Source organism: Protopterus annectens, chromosome 9.part0 (genome assembly GCF_019279795.1).
Source record: "Protopterus annectens isolate FY-2018-M chromosome 9.part0, PAN1.0, whole genome shotgun sequence".
In the NCBI taxonomy this organism is placed as follows: domain Eukaryota; kingdom Metazoa; phylum Chordata; order Ceratodontiformes; family Protopteridae; genus Protopterus; species Protopterus annectens.
This window is the reverse complement of record NC_056743.1, coordinates 16,486,975-16,508,701: the sequence shown is the minus strand read 5'-3', so window position 1 is coordinate 16,508,701 and position 21,727 is coordinate 16,486,975. Positions and strand designations below refer to the sequence as shown.

The following is a 21,727-nucleotide window of genomic DNA, read 5'->3' as shown; positions in this document are numbered from 1 at the left end:
AGTAAAGGGGGACAATGGCATTCCTAGATCTAGACACAATTCGTTGGTTTTTAAGTTATGCAATATAACATGACTTTCTTAAAACAACAGGCAAATTTCCCCTTTAATACCTTTTGTTGTACTGACACACAAAACAAAGCTATTTTGTACCACCTCTGCAAGTTGAGCATTGTACTCCAGCATAAATAACTTGACATCATACTGTGTGTAGTACTGTAATGTTGAACTTTGTGACTTTTTTGTGTAATGTTGTAGAATGTAACTAGGTGCGTAAATACTGTACTTTGTGCTAAAAACTCATATTTCATTTGTTATTTTTAGGTTTCTGCACCTGTGTCATGGATGCGAAATGGTCCCATGACCAGCCCCGGTAGTACCTGGTCAACAAACATAATACAAAATAAAATAAAAATAGAATTTGCTATACTTGAAGATTGTTATTTTATGAGGGGAGAATTTAGTATGGGTGGCGAGTGTATATTTAATTATTAAAATAAGCTGGGTTTGTATCCTTGCTAGCTTTGCTGTCTTTCTCTCTATATGATCAGTGCACTTGGAAGGTTTTTATCATGCATTTTATTGTATTTATTTTTGTTGCTTCTATGTTAAAAGTGGAAGCTCTTATTAAAATTGTTAAATCAAATCAAGCGAGTGGACTTTTTATGTTAAAAATATATCACTAAATGTGTACCACATTATGTTTTTGGGGAAAAAACACGCTATTTTTTTAAACAATTATGTTATTAAACATGGGGGTTAAACGACTTTATTTTGACAACTGACAATTCCGGTTAACCGGAACTACACTAAAAACTCTGATTTCCTAGGGAAGACTATAGGAAGTGCAAAGGTAGGCGATATGTGCAGTAACTCGCAATTCCCGTTCCGGTCACTGAGGAGACTGGAGAGTCAATACTTTCCCGGAGTTTACTTGGGTGGTAATCTGGTTTGTGAGTAAGGGTGTAAGAATAACTTCGAGGGAGTACAGCAGTCGGCCAGTAAGGCAAACTGTCTGCAGGTTAGCTTATGAAGTTTATTAAAAATAAGTTTGACAGTGCCCCAGCGTCTGTGTTTCATAGCCTGTTTTGGTGTATTGTAATGCTGTTAACATAGCAGATAGGCTTAATGTGTGCTTATTTCTGTTTCTGTCGTATTAGGGTGCCGGCCGCAGAGTGGACGAATATGACACTTCCAGAATGGCTGACCTGGATTCGCAGGATTCGTCTGGAAACTGCACTTTGTTGTGTAAGGTCATCTATGTTGGTTTAGCGACAGAATAGGCTTGGTGGTTTACTGTTCTACATGTCCCTACTCTCCAGTTCTAACTTCACATCTACCCTGAGGTTGCACTGGGAGAACTGTATGCCAAGGGTATTCTCTGTACGTACACCTTGTTTGGGGTTCGTGAGTCACTTTAATCGGCCTTGCCAGCCGTGTGGCGTCATGTGCCCCACCCCTTACGGGTGGGGACATGATGTGCATATTGGTCACTGCAGAGGAGGTGGCTTGTTCTTGCACGATATTCCTGAATGATATAGCGTGTAACTATATAACTAAGTAACACGTTGCTTAATTTTTTCAGTGACCATGTTGCCTTTTCTAGGCGCATATTTACAAGCATAATCGTCATGTCCCTAATGTTTTGCTTTGTGCCTTTTAAATTTTTTTTTTTTTTTTTTTTTTTTTTTAGAAAAGGTGGATTACAGCCAGTACATACTAGTAATCATTACGTCTACAGATTTTTCGTTTAAAAAAACATGTTAATTCACATCCTTCCTTCTTTTCTATCAATTTCGCCATAAATGTCCTTTATTTGCGACAATTTTCTTGCTTTGCCTCTAATTCTGGTGGTTAACTTGGGAGTTCTTTATAGCTAGGTGCCATTCCATAACTCTCAACCTTTCTTCACCAGATTGTGTGATGCGGTGTATGAGAAGTTGGCATAATCTTCCCAATAAAGGATCAAACTTAATTGTAAAACGATGAAATCAAGTGCATTAGTGCGCTTTTATATTTGCAGAATCCGCATCCTCAGCATCTGACATGACTTTCTGAATTTCAGTTATTTTTGTCATTTGCTTTATTTTGGATCCTTTTGCAGAAATTTACTAAGTGATGTGAGAATCTTGGGAGAGTTCCATTCAGTGGTTCAGACAACTAAAGAGGGCCTTTACATTGCTGGAACTTGCCATTTGGTTGTAAGGGAACATTTAGGTTCTCTGCTTTTATTGAACCTGGCAGCCTTGTTCAGGTTTATTAGTTTACTTGATTCAAGAAGATTGTTGCTGCAAGAATGCACCCTAAGTCTGCTGGATGTAGTTCATCCATAACTCAGTATTTTTAATGACTGGCTGTACCGCCAGGTAGAAGAAACTGCTATACTACAGAAAGTGATTTTGGGAAAATTCATTTGTTAAAGTTTGTGGCAAGTGCCTCCCTTTTGGCTTTGTATTAGAACACTACCCCACCAGATGCGCAGTAGTAAGGACCGCCTAACATCCTGCACATAATGTTTATTGTTTATGTGTGAATAAGCATAAGATCTGTGTCTGCCATATGAATATTCAAAACATTGAATTCAGAAAGTGCATTCTGATGAAAAGGAATGTGTATGACTGAACGCTATCATTTACTGGTCTGTAGCTATTGCGTGCAAGTGTAGATAACCATTTTTCCGCAAAGTAGTGTGATCTCGGAGTTGGTATATTTAAGTAGTGGGGATGTGAAGGCACAGCCTCCCACATGGAGGGGGTGCAGAGGGGCTTGCCCCCCCTGCAAACGTGATTAGTATACTGCACTACAGACACTGATTTTGGTAAAAAAAATTTTTTTATTTGTATTTTTTCAATATTTGTATTAGTATGTATGAACGGCATAGTACGACCACACAATGAATATTCACTATGACGCTGGCAAGTCTGCATGCCTTGTCAGTCATGCATAATTAGCATGCCACGTCACATGCCCTTGCCATGTCAGTCACATTCACCACACCCATTTCTGCACAGAAATGCTGGTGGGGTAGTGTTCTAATACAAAGCCATGTAGAATCCAGTACTCTTAAAGACCCACTTTTTATTCATATTTAGTAATATGAAGGAGGGCTGTTTTAAGCCATTTTAGATGTGTTGTTGTTGATTCCCCTGCATGGGTAGGAAGATAAATTCAACCCAGGTCTTCACCAACATTGTGTGTTTTTATTGCTGCCAATTACTGTGTTTTGTGGAGGATTTTCTATATAAAAATCTTTCTCGATGGATCATTGTGTCACAGTAATAAAATTCTTTTACATTTGCTTGGCTGTCACAAACACCAGACTTAGTTGTGTAGGCTAATCATTCTTCAGGTTAGAGATGTTCTTTTATTTCTTTAGTCTCAAATGGACTTAGTAGTCTAAAAGCATTAGGAGACAACACATGATTAAGAAGGAGGAATAAGTACTGTATATCAGTGCATTTTATTTCCCAGCTACAGTCGGTAGTGTGAAGGGAGACTTGCTACTGCAGGCCTAAGGTGTAGCTAAGAAAAGTAGATTGGGCATTTGTGTTTCGGACGGCACAGTGGTAGTGTTGCCTCACAACAAGAGGTTCTCTGGTTTGATTCTCGGCTGAGATGCCTTCTGTGTGGAGTCTGCATGTCCTCCCTGCGTTCGTGTGGGTTTCTCCCCACATATAAAAACATGCATCTGGAGTGTTTCCCCCTGGGCCTCTGCTGAAAATTGGCTTTGTTCCAAGTCGGACTTTCCCAGTTAACAAATGTTAAAATAAATAAATATCAGAGTAAGGTGCGGAGAAGGAGCCACTGGTTAAGGGTTTCACCTTATGGCAGCATCCTTATTTAGCTAGCTGTGGGTGAGGTGGTATTCTGGGCTGAGGAAAAGCACAAAAAGCAAAATAAATTTCTTACCAATATTGTAGCTGAGAATGACCACAGAGATGGTATTTATCAGAATTTTTACCCCTTACTCTCACAGAGTGTTCCAGTACCTTTTCCCCTGCTATTCTCTTATCCTGCTGTATCCACTCACAGTTCATCCCACTTTTCAGACTCTAGACACTTTAAAGGGAAGATAGAAATATAACACCTGCAGGGCAACTTGTAACAGAAAAATCCTTTTTTAAGATTTAGAAACATTGACTGGAGTTTTATTAATGTGCATTTCCAATAATCGTTTGGACTAGTTTATCTCAATGTTTCTGGTTCTGCTGCACTATACACAAATGCCCAATTAATATAAATGGGAGTGCATAGTAAATTATCAACATGAATATCTTCAGAACTACAGTCCTTTCTAGCAGTAGGTGGCAAAGAATAGCTAATGACTTTGCTAATTTCCATCCTGCAGATAGTCCGTATACCTCCCCTGTAGGAGTCATTCACATAGGTATACCTCCCCTGTAGGAGTCATTCACATAGGTATTCTGAAGTTTTTAATCCCCTTTCATACTTCCACTTTAAAAGTATGTATTGGTACATGGTGACAGTGTTGACAGTGTCTTTCAGGATATTAAGTTATGGCATGATGTTCTTCCCTGATTTCTACAGTTAGTTTTTTTCCTAAGTGAATATCACAGTATGGCTGCTGTAGAATAAATTTCTAATGAAGGGAGTTGTGCCCAGGCTGTGGAAACATGTTTATGTGGCCTCATTTCATAACAGGAGAAACAGAATGTGATAACCAGAAACCTGTCCCTGTACCTCTGTCCAGAATACTTTTAAAAGGTAGTTCATTCTCATCTGTATACTCATCTTAAAGGTAGCAAGTGCCTGCCAAAGGCACTGCATGAATTTCTTCAATAACATAGCACTGGGACAGCAGTCATATGGTTCACAAACAATATTTTGTCAGCCGTGGACCATAGTCAGCTTACTGGAGTATTACTCTTTGACTTATTAGTATTTGATGTAGTCTCATAAACTTTGCTGTTTCAGAGAATGTCACCTTAATCTCTGCAGTTGTTCATTCACTTGGTTACTAATGATCTTGAGCCAGGCAGGTCAAGGTAAAGCAGGCAATAGTATATGTGAAGCCAGAGTAGTGGTTTGTGTGATATCTCGAACTGTTGTAATTGGATCACTGTTATTTGTGATGTTTGGCAGCATTACAACAACCTGTCATTCACTGTGGAAGTGATGTTTACCTGTGTGCTCTGACACTAGCATCTCCCAAGCAGCAGACACACTTGTGAATATCAGTCACAGATGCCCTCCGAATCTGCTAATACATTCAAAACAAAATCTATGCTATTCTGTAATAAGAACCTGCTGCCAAGAATAAAACAATTCCAGGTTTTATGCTCCTGCCTAAATGACTATAGTCTATTAAATATTAAAGAAGTAACTTTCAGACTGCAGCTAATGAATTAAGTAGAATATTACTATTATTGTATCAGGCATAACCAACCTTGGCATGACCGTTCAGGATCTGGAACACCCCTTATCTTCAGTCATAATGAGATTTGCTAAGGAGAAGTTCTTTCAGGTGTCATGGTTAACACTTCTCCCCAATAGCACAGTGGCTGTTCAGAAGGTATTGAGAAACCTGGTTATTTTGTAGTTGGCTGAAATATTATACAGTGTTCTGAAGGTTCTTTCTGTGGAAAGGCATGCATTTTAGTTATGCTGATAATGGGTTTCTGGCTACTAGGGTGACTAATTTAGAACAGTCTGCACCTTTGCTAGTTTTAATCTAAGATCTTAAATCGTATCATATCAGATCAAAAGACAAACAACTTCTCACCATAAATAAACCAGATAGATGATCTAGACTAAGGTTGTACTTGGTTGCAAAAATGGAACTACGATTTCCAACCTACTTGCCTTTAAATGTTCCCTAAAAGATTACTTTATAAATGCATGGACCTGCTCCTGTGCCAGTTTTGGCTGAACTTACTATACTTCACTCACCCCCACCTTCAGTCTAAGTCACATAGGTTCATAGGTTCATAGGTTTATACTAGGCTATCTGCCCTAAGGCATTTATAAGCCTAGCCCAAATTATTGTGGCTTACGCCACCCCTTATATGAAAAAATACTGTGCCCATTAGTTTGTTGTGCCTCTGTCCAGCAGTGACCCAGAGATGATTCCCGGGGTAAACCTACGATCTCCCATCCACAGGTCTAGATTTCTCTTGAACAGAGTCAGCGAGGTGCTCTGCCTCACATGGACCGGGATTTTATTCCACAGCATAGGGAGTCTCTGAGTGATAAATCTATCCCTCCAGCACGTCCTATTTATATCCGTGCTAAGGTTTAAGTCGCTTGCTCTTGTGGTTGAGGTGGAGCTTGTCCATTAATTCCGGGTTGGCCATGGCCTTGTATGTCAGGCACATGTCACCTCTGAGCAGGCGGTATGCGACTGAATAGAGCTGGAGTTTCTTCAATCTGGCAGCATATGACAGATTTTGGAGTCCCTTTATCCTTTTGGTGAGGAACTTTTGGGGTCTCTCCAATTGCTGCAGATGTCGGGTGAGATACATCCCGAATGGGGCATTGTACTCTATCATTGGTCTGATAAGTGAAGAGTACAGGGGAACAATGACCTCACTAGATCTGGATGTGAATCCCTTCATGATCAGGTGGGCAATGTAGAAGGTCTTTCTAACCACTTTAGCAATGTGAGTGTCAAAAGAAAGGCCACTGTCAACCTGGGTCCCCAGGTCCCTGATAACCTCTTCTGTGCTTAGTGGATTGCCACCTATATGGTAGCTTGGGGTTACCTTGTTTTTCCCGAAGGGTATGACTATACATTTTTGGCGTTTAACTTCAGGCCATGGCTCTGGCACCAGCTATCTGTTTCCGTGAGTCCCTTCTGAAGGATATCCGTGTCCGATGCACTTTCCACTATGGCCCAGTTTGCAGTCATCTGCAAACTTTGTCAGCAAAGTCCTCCCATGTTGGCCTGTACTTCTGAGAAGTAGATGCCAAACAATAGGGGCCAAGGACCGAGCCCTGTGGGACACCACTTGTGACCGGCTTGGAGTCTGACACAGCGCCAGCAACTCTAACCCTGTGGGTTCTGTCCTTAAGCCAGTTTGCAACCCATCTTGTGACATATGGGTTTACATTTAAGCTGGTAAGTTTTTCTACAATACCCGAGTGGGGTATTGTGTCGAAAGCCTTTGCAAGGTCAAGGTAGGCTGTATGGACTGCCTTTCCCTCATCAATGGCCTTGGTGACTATTTCAAGAAGTCGACCAAGTTCAAAAGGCATGATCTTCCCTTGACAAAGCCAAACTGGGTCGGGTCCAATGTCTGCAAGTCCCCTATATCTTTGTTTATGAGCTCCATTATGATCCTCTCCATAGCTTTGCAGACTAGACTTGTTAAGCTTATGGGTAATTACCAGGGTCCGTGAGGCGCCACCTTTGTGGAGTGGGACCACAGTTGCCGTCACGCCACTCCTTGGGCACGTATCCTGTGGTAAGGCTGAGATTAAACAGCTGCCTTATGTGCGGGTTTAATTCCTCATTTAGCTCGTGTAGCACACAGCCGGGGACACCATCCGGTCCCATTGATGCTGTGTTTTTAGCTTTAGAGAGCAGCTTTCACCTGCGCATTTGAGATGTCCGGGAGGCTACACTCGGCTGGGATAGTTATCTCTCCTTTAGGGGAGAGGGTGAAGTTTGCACTGAACCTGTCTGCCAGTATGTTGGCAATGTCTGTGGGTTCAGTGATTTTTGTATCATTTTGGACTAATTCTGAGCATATCTGTGAGTTTCCACCCAGGTTCCTAACATAGCTGAAAAGGCCTTATGATTGTCCTTTGAATCCATGGCAATTTTTCTCTCAAAATTGGCCTTAGTTGATTTTATGAGTGCTCGTATTTTTTACTAATAATGATTAGGGGTGATTTCCCTTTTATGGATTTTGTTCTATCATGTAATAGCTTTCTCCTCTTATTGTAAAGTTTGTTAATGGCTGGGGTCCACTAGACTGGACGTTTGCCCTTTGTGGAAAGAGTCTTGGTTTTATTTGGGATTGCCTGATCCATGCAGTCCTGGAGGTGTTCATAGAAGGCATTTGTAAGGGCTTCGCAGCTTGGGTTGTGGTTTCCTCTGACTCAGGGGCCTTGAAGGATACCACACCAGTCTTGAGTAGTGTGAAGTTTGCTTTAGAGAAGTTCTTCACTATGGTCTTTTTGTTTGGGGTGGGGGCGGGATGTGGATTTCCAGTGAGATTAGTTTATGATCAGATCTCACCAATGAGGGATATACTTCGGTGTGGAGCATTTTGTCCCCATGTTTGTGACAATGAGATCTAGTATATTTTCTCCTCTCGTGGGAACAGTGACTAGCTGTTCCATGGCATTTGAATTTATGAACTCCAGGAACCGTTGGGCTAGAAAGTTAGGGCTTGAGTAATGTTCCCAGTCTATATTCGGGTAGTTGAAGTCACCCAATATGATGGTGTTTGGAGATACATTTATACCCTCCAGTGTCTTCAGGAAGGCTGTGTGGGGTTCCTGAGTTTGAGAGGGTGGCCTGTAGCATGCTACAATTTGTAGAGCAGTTTTGCCTATTGTTAGTTGCACCTGGATGGTTTCCGAAGCTTCATGCGTTGCCACCAACCTGGAGGTGTGAGTATCCTTTATGAATATGGATACACCCCTCCTTTTGTGGAGTGGTCCGGGTTTTGGGGCGGGCATGATATGAGGTAAAACCTAATAGTGCCGGGGTGCTCTCAGGAGCCTTGAACCAGGTTTCAGTTACAGCACAGACATCGATGTTCTCCATACTGAGAAGGGCCTCGAGTGCGTGCATTTTGAGATTTAGACTTCTGGCATTGAGCAGCATTACCCTCAATTTCTTCCCATTTTTGTTTTCTAGGGTGGTAGGTTTAGAATTTGAGCCTTGCCTAAAAAGGCACTATGGGGTGGCAAGAGCCTTAGCCAATATCCGGAATCCCAGGGTGACAGGTGCAAGCCGTCCCTTGAAGCAGCGTGGCTTGTCAAGCATGTCATCCCAGGCAGACAGACACTGGATCCCCTTTGAATGACACCAGACATTAAGCCAATTCTTAAAGCTGATCATCTTGTCTCTATATTGTGGCATCATTCTTGGTGAAGGAAGGATACTGCTCAGGGTTAGGGTCATACCTGCCTGGGCTACATAATCAGAGAGCTCCTCTATGTCTCTTTTCATGCAGTCCAGGGAGGTGCGTCTCAGGTCGTTCACACCAGCATGGACAATGACTGTGTCATATTTGTACTTGCTGTGGAGTGACCCAGTGCTTGTGTTATGTGGCGGATTCTAGCGCCCGATAGGCAGCTTACTGTGACCCTCTCCTTGTTCAGCCTGGTGAGTGGGACGTCAGTGTGTCTGACTATGGAGTCACCTATGACAAGTATGTTTGGTGTTGTATTTGGCCTTAAGGGCTGTGACTGCTTTGCACACTGCTTTTGTGGTTTATGTGTTGCTTGTGGGGTGTCTTGAGGTAGCAGTTGTTTGGGTGTCTGCTTTGGAGGCCTCTGCTGTTTAGGTAAATTTTACTCAGAGCCTCCGAGTATGTCTTTGTGTGTTTATGTGTTTGATTCAGTGGAGTGGTAGCATTATGTGAGGCTGGTTTTGTGGTGTGTGTAGTTGCCTTCTCCTCCTGTCTGGTCTTGCCAGTCCTGAGTTGAGAGAGCTCAGCCTCCAGTTTGGCTAAATAGCTGCATCTCTCTTAAGTATTTGTGTTATGTGGGAGGAGGAGAGGGTTGTCTGTGTACATGAGGCAGTTATAACATTGCCTCAAGATTCCCAGATTCACCAGCTGGACCGGAGAGGAGATTGACAACTGACCTTTGGACATGCTAGAATAATATTGGGAAATCCTTAATTGAAAACAAGGGCCAGTGGGGAGTGAGGGTGTAGTGCTTTTAATTTTTAGTGCTGACTTATATAATTGCTTTAGTGAGCAAGTGCCAGGTAACTTGAGTGCAATGTGATACAAGTAACTAAATGCAAAAACGACAAACAGTAACTTTCAAGTGAAACAAGGAAATAAGTACAGTAAGCAATGCAGATATCACTAGTGATCCACAGAAGCACTGAGAAGTTGCGTATTAGGTGAATTAGCTTCCAGGGAAATAACAAGCAAACAAACAACAAGTATATAAACAAAGCTAGATTCAGTAGGCCTGGATCTAGTCTATGCTAGAGCAAACAAGGTGAACCAATTTCAGTAAGATACAGTTCAAATATTCAGGCACTATAAACCTTTAACCAGAAAATTCCCAGCTCAGAAGGGCAGAGTCCAGCCTCTTCTCCCACAAGAGTGCAGACCACGAACCTTCTTAATGTAAAATAACTGGCCTGAAGCCCAAGTGCCTAAACCAGAACTAATACACTTGGACACTGGGCTCTCAATGAGCAGTTCCCAACTTAGAAGGATGAAAGCTACCTGTCCTGCCACCACAGTGCTTGCCACAAACCTTCCTAATGTAAAACAACTGGTCTGAAGCCCAAGTGCTTAATCCAAAAGACTTGAATGATAGCTACACTTTAATCAAGTTACAACCAAGCAGAAATAAATACCATTGAATACTTTAGAGAATGTCTGGATTAGTGCTCAAGTTACACAAACAAAGCTAGATCCAGCAGGCCCGAATCCAGTCTATGCCACAGCAAACAAGGCCCACCAACTTCAGTAAGAAACAGTTCAGATATGCATGCACTATAAGCCTTTAACCAGAAATTCCCAGCTCAGAAGGGCAGAGTCCAGCCTCTCCTCCCACAAGAGTGCAGACCACGAACCCTCTTAATGTAAAATAACTGGCTTGAAAGCCCAAGTGCTTAAACCAGAATTAATACACTTTTAGAATAACAGACACTGAGCCCTCAATCAGCAGTTCTCAACCTAGAAGGATGTAAGCTACCTGTTCTGCCACAACAGTGCAGACCACAAACCTCTCAGTGCAAAACAACTAACTGGTCCGAAGCCCAAGTGTTTAAACCAAAAGGCTTAGAATGAGTTACACCAAGCAGTAATAAATACAATTGAGTATTTTAAGATGATGCAAAAGTAAAAAGAAGTAGGTAAAAACACAAGTACAGTAAAAGCAGATGAATTTTTTTTTTTTTTTCTGAACAAGTGCTGAGATCAAAGAAACAGATTTGAGTGCTGAAACTAGAAAACTGGCTAGTTACAAGAAAAAAAAACAAGCTAGAAGGCTTCCCTCAAACACAGAAGGGCTTGGGGGCTCAGAAGCCTACAAATAGTCTGTACCACTTAACAAGAAAGGCAGGAAATAAGCTTAATTTTTTTTTTTTCTATTTCCCAGATGCTCTCTTTGTACACAGTAGGAGTGCCTGAAATCAGAATATGATCTCACTGCACTCAGTTGAGTGAGCAAATGAGATGGGCCCAGAGGCAGGCTGAGGCGGGCAGTTTCAATGCCACTAAGATTAACACCAAAACAAAAACAGGGCGGGTGGGTGGGAATAACTGAAGAGCAGAATAACCAGTTAAAAATTCCTTCAACACTCCTTCATACACAGTTTAAATCAATTTAAATACTGTATTTTTAAAAAAAAAGCGCATAAAAGGTACTTAAATTCTCTTATCGTCCAGTTGAATATAACCAAGTTCTTAGCTTGCCAAGCTGAAGTTTTAAAGCAGGAATTATTTCACATGCACCAGTTTAAATATGCAAGGACAGGAAATCAATGAATGTGGCTACCCCACCCTGTAATTACTAGCAAATAACAAAATTCAGCCAACACTAGCTTTTAGTTCAAGTTACTGAAGAGCAGAATAACCAGTTAAAAATTCCTTCAACACTCCTTCATACACAGTTTAAATCAATTTAAATACTGTATTTTTAAAAAAAAGCGCATCAAAAGGTACTTAAATTCTCTTATCGTCCAGTTGAATATAACCAAGTTCTTAGCTTGCCAAGCTGAAGTTTTAAAGCAGGAATTATTTCACATGCACCAGTTTAAATATGCAAGGACAGGAAATCAATGAATGTGGCTACCCCACCCTGTAATTACTAGCAAATAACAAAATTCAGCCAACACTAGCTTTTAGTTCAAGTTACTGAAGAGCAGAATAACCAGTTAAAAATTCCTTCAACACTCCTTCATACACAGTTTAAATCAATTTAAATACTGTATTTTTAAAAACAAGCGCATAAAAAGGTACTTAAATTCTCTTATACGTCCAGTTGAATATAACCAAGTTCTTAGCTTGCCAAGCTGAAGTTTTAAAGCAGGAATTATTTCACATGCACCAGTTTAAATATGCAAGGACAGGAAATCAATGAATGTGGCTACCCCCACCTGTAATTACTAGCAAATAACAAAATTCAGCCAACACTAGCTTTTAGTTCAAGTTACTGAAGAGCAGAATAACCAGTTAAAAATTCCTTCAACACTCCTTCATACACAGTTTAAATCAATTTAAATACTGTATTTTTTAAAAAAACAAGCGCATAAAAAGGTACTTAAATTCTCTTATACGTCCAGTTGAATATAACCAAGTTCTTAGCTTGCCAAGCTGAAGTTTTAAAGCAGGAATTATTTCACATGCACCAGTTTAAATATGCAAGGACAGGAAATCAATGAATGTGGCTACCCCACCCTGTAATTACTAGCAAATAACAAAATTCAGCCAACACTAGCTTTTAGTTCAAGTTACTGAAGAGCAGAATAACCAGTTAAAAATTCCTTCAACACTCCTTCATACACAGTTTAAATCAATTTAAATACTGTATTTTTAAAAACAAGCGCATAAAAAGGTACTTAAATTCTCTTATCGTCCAGTTGAATATAACCAAGTTCTTAGCTTGCCAAGCTGAAGTTTTAAAGCAGGAATTATTTCACATGCACCAGTTTAAATATGCAAGGACAGGAAATCAATGAATGTGGCTACCCCTATATTTACTATTACTAGCAAATAACATAATTCAGCCAACACTAGCTTTTAGTTCCAGTTACTGAAGAGCAGAATAACCAGCTGAAAATTCCTTCAACACTCCTTCATACACAGTTTAAATCAATTTAAATACTGTATTTTTAAAAACAAGCGCATAAAAGGTACTTAAATTCTCTTATCGTCCAGTTGAATATAACCAAGTTCTTAGCTTGCCAAGCTGAAGTTTTAAAGCAGGAATTATTTCACATGCACCAGTTTAAATATGCAAGGACAGGAAATCAATGAATGTGGCTACCCCCACCCTGTAATTACTAGCAAATAACAAAATTCAGCCAACACTAGCTTTTAGTTCAAGTTACTGAAGAGCAGAATAACCAGTAAAAATTCCTTCAACACTCCTTCATACACAGTTTAAATCAATTTAAATACTGTATTTTTTAAAAAAACAAGCGCATAAAAAGGTACTTAAATTCTCTTATACGTCCAGTTGAATATAACCAAGTTCTTAGCTTGCCAAGCTGAAGTTTTAAAGCAGGAATTATTTCACATGCACCAGTTTAAATATGCAAGGACAGGAAATCAATGAATGTGGCTACCCCCACCCTGTAATTACTAGCAAATAACAAAATTCAGCCAACACTAGCTTTTAGTTCAAGTTACTGAAGAGCAGAATAACCAGTTAAAAATTCCTTCAACACTCCTTCATACACAGTTTAAATCAATTTAAATACTGTATTTTTAAAAACAAGCGCATAAAAGGTACTTAAATTCTCTTATCGTCCAGTTGAATATAACCAAGTTCTTAGCTTGCCAAGCTGAAGTTTTAAAGCAGGAATTATTTCACATGCACCAGTTTAAATATGCAAGGACAGGAAATCAATGAATGTGGCTACCCCCACCCTGTAATTACTAGCAAATAACAAAATTCAGCCAACACTAGCTTTTAGTTCAAGTTACTGAAGAGCAGAATAACCAGTTAAAATTCCTTCAACACTCCTTCATACACAGTTTAAATCAATTTAAATACTGTATTTTTAAAAAAAAAGCATAAAAGGTACTTAAATTCTCTTATACGTCCAGTTGAATATAACCAAGTTCTTAGCTTGCCAAGCTGAAGTTTTAAAGCAGGAATTATTTCACATGCACCAGTTTAAATATGCAAGGACAGGAAATCAATGAATGTGGCTACCCCACCCTGTAATTACTAGCAAATAACAAAATTCAGCCAACACTAGCTTTTAGTTCAAGTTACTGAAGAGCAGAATAACCAGTTAAAAATTCCTTCAACACTCCTTCATACACAGTTTAAATCAATTTAAATACTGTATTTTTTAAAAACAAAGCGCATAAAAGGTACTTAAATTCTCTTATCGTCCAGTTGAATATAACCAAGTTCTTAGCTTGCCAAGCTGAAGTTTTAAAGCAGGAATTATTTCACATGCACCAGTTTAAATATGCAAGGACAGGAAATCAATGAATGTGGCTACCCCACCCTGTAATTACTAGCAAATAACAAAATTCAGCCAACACTAGCTTTTAGTTCAAGTTACTGAAGAGCAGAATAACCAGTTAAAAATTCCTTCAACACTCCTTCATACACAGTTTAAATCAATTTAAATACTGTATTTTTTAAAAACAAGCGCATAAAAAGGTACTTAAATTCTCTTATACGTCCAGTTGAATATAACCAAGTTCTTAGCTTGCCAAGCTGAAGTTTTAAAGCAGGAATTATTTCACATGCACCAGTTTAAATATGCAAGGACAGGAAATCAATGAATGTGGCTACCCCACCCTGTAATTACTAGCAAATAACAAAATTCAGCCAACACTAGCTTTTAGTTCAAGTTACTGAAGAGCAGAATAACCAGTTAAAAATTCCTTCAACACTCCTTCATACACAGTTTAAATCAATTTAAATACTGTATTTTTAAAAAAACAAGTGCATAAAAAGGTACTTAAATTCTCTTATACGTCCAGTTGAATATAACCAAGTTCTTAGCTTGCCAAGCTGAAGTTTTAAAGCAGGAATTATTTCACATGCACCAGTTTAAATATGCAAGGACAGGAAATCAATGAATGTGGCTACCCCACCCTGTAATTACTAGCAAATAACAAAATTCAGCCAACACTGGCTTTTAGTTCAAGTTACTGAAGAGCAGAATAACCAGTTAAAAATTCCTTCAACACTCCTTCATACACAGTTTAAATCAATTTAAATACTGTATTTTTTAAAAAACAAGTGCATAAAAGGTACTTAAATTCTCTTATCGTCCAGTTGAATATAACCAAGTTCTTAGCTTGCCAAGCTGAAGTTTTAAAGCAGGAATTATTTCACATGCACCAGTTTAAATATGCAAGGATAGGAAATCAATGAATGTGGCTACCCCCACCCTGTAATTACTAGCAAATAACAAAATTCAGCCAACACTAGCTTTTAGTTCAAGTTACTGAAGAGCAGAATAACCAGTTAAAATTCCTTCAACACTCCTTCATACACAGTTTAAATCAATTTAAATACTGTATTGTTTTAAAAACAAGTGCATAAAAAGGTACTTAAATTCTCTTATACGTCCAGTTGAATATAACCAAGTTCTTAGCTTGCCAAGCTGAAGTTTTAAAGCAGGAATTATTTCACATGCACCAGTTTAAATATGCAAGGACAGGAAATCAATGAATGTGGCTACCCCACCCTGTAATTACTAGCAAATAACAAAATTCAGCCAACACTAGCTTTTAGTTCAAGTTACTGAAGAGCAGAATAACCAGTTAAAAATTCCTTCAACACTCCTTCATACACAGTTTAAATCAATTTAAATACTGTATTTTTAAAAACAAGTGCATAAAAAGGTACTTAAATTCTCTTATACGTCCAGTTGAATATAACCAAGTTCTTAGCTTGCCAAGCTGAAGTTTTAAAGCAGGAATTATTTCACATGCACCAGTTTAAATATGCAAGGACAGGAAATCAATGAATGTGGCTACCCCACCCTGTAATTACTAGCCAATAACAAAATTCAGCCAACACTAGCTTTTAGTTCAAGTTACTGAAGAGCAGAATAACCAGTTAAAAATTCCTTCAACACTCCTTCATACACAGTTTAAATCAATTTAAATACTGTATTTTTAAAAACAAGTGCATAAAAGGTACTTAAATTCTCTTATACGTCCAGTTGAATATAACCAAGTTCTTAGCTTGCCAAGCTGAAGTTTTAAAGCAGGAATTATTTCACATGCACCAGTTTAAATATGCAAGGACAGGAAATCAATGAATGTGGCTACCCCCACCCTGTAATTACTAGCAAATAACAAAATTCAGCCAACACTAGCTTTTAGTTCAAGTTACTGAAGAGCAGAATAACCAGTTAAAAATTCCTTCAACACTCCTTCATACACAGTTTAAATCAATTTAAATACTGTATTTTTTAAAAAAACAAGTGCATAAAAAGGTACTTAAATTCTCTTATACGTCCAGTTGAATATAACCAAGTTCTTAGCTTGCCAAGCTGAAGTTTTACCAACCTCTTACTCCACTCATTTTGTTTGGTTTTCCCACTACCTTACTTTAACCACTTCATTTCTGTGGACCTTTCCTCTACCTCTTTCTCTTTCCTCCCTACTTACCTAGCTACCTGAAGACATCCTACCCTGCACTCTTCTAATCTAATGTTCTTTCCATCCTTCTATAACCATAATAAACACTTTCTCTAATAGTAAGACATCACACAATTTCCTCTCACGGCTTCTAATCATGTAATCTCTAATATCTGTTAAATATTTTATCAGAATTTTCTTGGATCTCATTTATTGCGTACTACTCTATGTAACGAATAATGACTAATGTGTTTTCCCTTGCATATTTTCTCCAACTCTTGTTGAGTATGATTTAATGTGTTGTTTTACATTGCACTCTACTATGAAACATGTGCTGTGTTTTTCTCATTACATATTTTTTTCACTCCAATGTTTTGCAGTGTAACATGATATTTTGTGATTTAAAATATCTGTAATTGATTTTTGAAAGAGTGTAATTGTGGAGCTCTTCTCTCCAGCCTTCTGATGAAAATGAGCAATTTCTGGCCTATTCAGACTTTCCCGGTAAACCGATGACAAATAAATAACTCATCAGAGAGGAAATCTCACACTTTAGTTTAAACTCAGATTCCTCGTATATCTTCTTAATTAACATTATTATTGTTTTGTCGGAGAATGCAAACATTTCCATTGCCGTACACAGAAAATCCCATCTTACTCTGTCAAATGCTTTCTCTGCATCGAGTCACCAACAGCAGCAATCTTTTCTTATATTCTGCTCATCTCTGGATCGTCGTTGTCCTGTAAATGTCAAATGTTTTCCTCCCCTCCACAAAACCATATTGATCAATATCTATCAGTTTTGGCAATAATTTTGCCATTCTTTTAGCTATTATAGACATAAACACTTTATAATCATGGTTTAAAATTGAAATGGGCCTATATGAAGCTTGGTCTGATGGGTCTTTACTGTCTTTAGGTATTACAACCACCACAGCTTTCTTCCAGGATGTTGGTGCTTGTTCTCCTTTTAAAATACTATTAAACAGAATCTTCCAGATCTTCATCACTTTCTTCACAACTAGCTTCCAGACTTCCACAGGAGTACCATCTATTCAGTGGCGGCTGGTGACTTCAAATCAAAGGGGGGCTGCAGTGGATAGCTGAATGGGTGGGGTCAATAGGAAGAGGTGCGGCCAAATAGAAAGGGGAGGAGCTATGCTCAAAACCACAAAAACTAACTTTAATTAAATATGCTGCCATGGGTGCCAAACCCTCATTATGAGAGTCCAATCAAAACAAATGAAGTGTAAAAGAATAAAAATATTTAAATGCATTGGCTGCATGACAGCTTACTTAATATTTAGATGGAAACAAAAATGTTGTGAGGCATGAAAAAGTAAATTACTTTTTAAATACATTACGGGAATGCCAGTCAAAATCAAGTATAAGAAAAACAAGCAGCACTCGACTCAAACTACTTCTCCTTGCACTGCAGTTCTAATTATAATTTATATTCAGCTTTATTAAAGCACCCAGTAACATGCTGAAAGTAGCAATCTCTGTGATGCCCCACTTGTAAAAATGTTTCTTATCCAAAACAGACCTGCTGCCTGACAACTATCTACTTGTTTCATGGGGAAACACGATCAAAGTAAAAATGAAAAGCAAACAAGAAACAAGCTCAAGATACATTGCTTAAATTATTACTGTACAGGTTATGGACCACACATGAATGGCATTCTGTTTAGTTTACTGGTATAGCCCTCAGAGATCACTAGAAGTCTCCAACAAGTGTAATGAGCTTCTTAAAATAATGTAATCCTGTCCTTTACTACAAATACTGTCATATGCATTTCAATATCCAATGTTTATACATTATCTAGTTAAGTATTCTCTGCATGGCAACAACAGAAAGGCTTCAATGTTGGCAATTCTTTAACAGTATGCTTATTAAAGCTTACTTGCACGTTATGATCTCAGACAAGCTTACTTGATGGTCATTAAAGTATTGCTACTTAAAACACAGAGCAACAGGCACTTTGAGTAATAAACATAAATCAACAGTACAAAAATATGACAGAAACCAGACCATTCTGCAAAATCAAGAACAGATGAAAAGCCACTGTAGTACTTGTGTCTACCTTGTATGGGGAGATACGCTGCACATTTACATTGCATAACTGCTCCTTCCTTTGCTTGGACACATCTAGAGTCACTACATGGGGGAGTGGGGTGCAACAAGTATGTCACAATTTGAAATGTCTCTGGCTGACGGTGATTGGCACTAACACATTTGTCATACCTCTCACCCTCAGGGCAAGAAATCTGGGCAAAGCCATACATAGAAGTGGGACAAAGGCCCAAAAGTAAGGACAATTTTTAAATATTGTTCTTATAAACTTAGAAAGATAATAGAATAGTAGGTCTTGCATTAGTATGAATTTTCTGAAGGATATGAAATCTGAAACTCAAATGCCTGTCATTATTTTCTAACTTCAGTCTTTAATGATTTACCACTATTTTGCCAAAAAAACACAATTTTATGAAAAATGGACCAAAAATGTGATGCAACAATATAAAATAGCCACACAATACAGCTGGAAACCTGTCAAAGAAGGGACACTTAGTACTGCTAACTTGAGTAGCTGACAACATAAAAGAGTCTACATGCATTTCTGAAATAAAAGTAATCTATAACTCTATTACAGTTATTTCTTAATTGTAAACCCTCCATGTTTTCTTCCAAAACTGCTATTTTGCAGAGGGATTATTAGGGGAAGAGCAACATTTTGAGCCAAATTCAGGGACAGTTGAGAGGTTTGGCTATGCCTAATTCTATAAAGCAATTTGCATGTACCTCTCAACCTGTTAATGTAATAAATCTGGACAAGGCCAAATATATTGGGGGAACATATAAACAGTACTAAAAATTGCTCTTGTATAAACTGGGACAGTTGATAGAACAGGTCTTACTTTAGCATGCATTTTTCTGTAGGTTATGATGTCTGAAACTAGTGTGTCATTATTTAGTGACTTAATTCCTAAATGATTTGCCAGAAAACCACAAATTTTATGAGGAACAAACCAAAAATAAGAAGCAAAAGACCCATTCATTCTTTGAAAATCTGGACAGTTGGGAGATATAGTTCAGCTGGGGCTGTCTAAGTTTTCCGCCCTTCCCCCTCACAAAACCATGGTCGAATGGAGCCTCCCCCTGCAGCCATTCCAATGGTTCATTACTTTGCTATTTCACTCCATTTACCATAAACACTAATGTGCACACTGATTTACTTTTATGATGATTTGAACTTCATTTGAAAGTTTTATTTTGCATTTTACAGCACAAACACTAAGACATCTGCTAAACAAACTTGGCATTAAAATTTCTCTGCCCTTGAAACTGACATTCATTGAAACAACATTAAAACCCACATTCAAAGAAAATACATTTTACCTGTGGCAGATAAAAATTAATTCTGGGCTGTTTTCAAATCATAGGCCCCTTGCATATGAAACATACATGTGCTCTTTGATACACCTTCCTATTGCTTTGAACATTTTTCCAGTAAACAATGAAACAAAACTGCCCAATTCAGAACATTTCCATCATAAAAGTCTACTCAAACTTCTGCAGTCCACTATTATCAGTAAATATGCACAATTCTACAGTCCACCATTATCAGTAAATATGCACAATCTCTGAAGTTGTAAAAAAGTCATCTAAATAATTCCACGTTAAATAAATCTGTAATGAGGAGGTTGTTGCTAGCAGTCACCTTTATATTTCATCGAACAATAAAATGTCTGATGCCCCTGAGGAATAAATTGCCTAAATTACATTAAAAATAAGCTAGTAATATTGCAATAGGAAATGGATGGCAAGCTGATAACAGGCTCATAATTAGTATCTTATATACATATATATTTTTTTAGGTCGTTGTAGTTCTATATACACATTTAAATTAATTTATGTGTAGACCCTTCTCACATGAGTATACATATATATATATATATATATATATATATATATATATATATATATGTTTTTTAATTTTTTTTATTTCTTATATTGGATGTTTTTTGTGTTTTGCACTGTTTAATACTTTGAGAGTTTTTTTTTCTAATTTTGAGTTTGTGTCGAGGCTTCTTTTATGAGTGAGATTTGATTGATTGATTACTTAATTGTGAAATTAGTGAATATTTAAGAACAACTTGCTGGGTGTGTTTTGTATGACTCTGAAGAAACCAGTTTACTTGGTGAAAGCGCTCAGTCGGTGTGCTCGAATAAACGCTTTTATTTTATACCTGCATTGCTCTGGTCTGTGCCTTATTGTCAGCTCCATTTACACTGTGGTCGACTGGTTCGTTACTTTTTTCTACGTGGATTCCTGTATTGGAGTTTGGTGTTTTGATTTACTTATCCAGTGTGTTGACTCGGTGTTTTGTGGCGTTGGCGTGGTGAGACCAGATTATGGAAGGTATTCTTAGGGAGCTCACAGCGGTTTTGGGCAAATTGGTTCGTGTGTACAAGGCTGAGAAGGGCAGTAATGATGACACTCCAGTTAACAGTCCTACGGAGACGGAGGTTGAATTATACACTATGCACTCACCAAATGACATCACACCTGGGCAAAGGGTGAATCCATCTGCTACCTTCAGTGGTGTCATTGGGAGGAATCAGGCAGAAACTAGTGTTTCAAATACTGCTGCGGCTGCTCCATTGGATCCTACGAACAAATCCACTCGGCAACGTAACCTCACTTCCTGGTTTGAGGCTCCTGAGTTTAGCGTACAACTGGATTCCTTCACGAGTGAACAGAGGGGCAATGGTTATCAACCGGCTCTTGCACTTAGGGAGCAAATTTTTAAATATGAGAAGCTATGTACTAAATACAGAGTGGTTCAACTTGACAGTTTGTTCTTGGCAAAATCTAAGGACTTGAAACAAATACCGAAGGGTCTACGCATTTGGAAATTACCTACGGGGGTTGACCCTGGGTCGGAGGCCTACAAAGAATTAACTGAACTGTATCAGAGAACAGGTATGGAGTTACTCGACGTGATTTTACGCAATAATGAAATCAAACTCAAACAACTACGTGATGAGATTGTTAGGCTTGATTCAAGTATTACCAATGACTTATTGTTTTTTCAACACCAAAACCACTTTGAAAAAGTTATTAAAAATGTTGAAATGTTTGTCAAAAAGAATACCAATATTAAAAACAAAAAGTTGGCTAGAGACTGTGTTGACTATAAAAACATGACTGCGTATCCACCAGGACGTAATGCTACCAGTTTTTCAACTAGGACTTATACTAGGGTTGACTCTAGTA

At 38.4% G+C, this 21,727-nt stretch overlaps 1 protein-coding gene across 2 annotated transcripts in view; it reads left to right on the top strand.

The window, feature by feature from the left end:
- Nucleotides 1–868: 868 nt before the first annotated feature.
- ZNF408 (zinc finger protein 408) overlaps nucleotides 869–21,727 on the top strand; it is a 301,687-nt gene continuing 280,828 nt past the window's right edge. For both annotated transcript variants that reach the window (XM_044082529.1, XM_044082528.1), the window contains exons 1-2: nucleotides 869–1,018; nucleotides 1,158–1,245. In XM_044082529.1, the coding sequence (XP_043938464.1) occupies nucleotides 1,183–1,245 (63 nt within the window). In that variant the 5' untranslated portion in view covers nucleotides 869–1,018; nucleotides 1,158–1,182. The remainder of the gene's footprint in view (nucleotides 1,019–1,157; nucleotides 1,246–21,727) is intronic.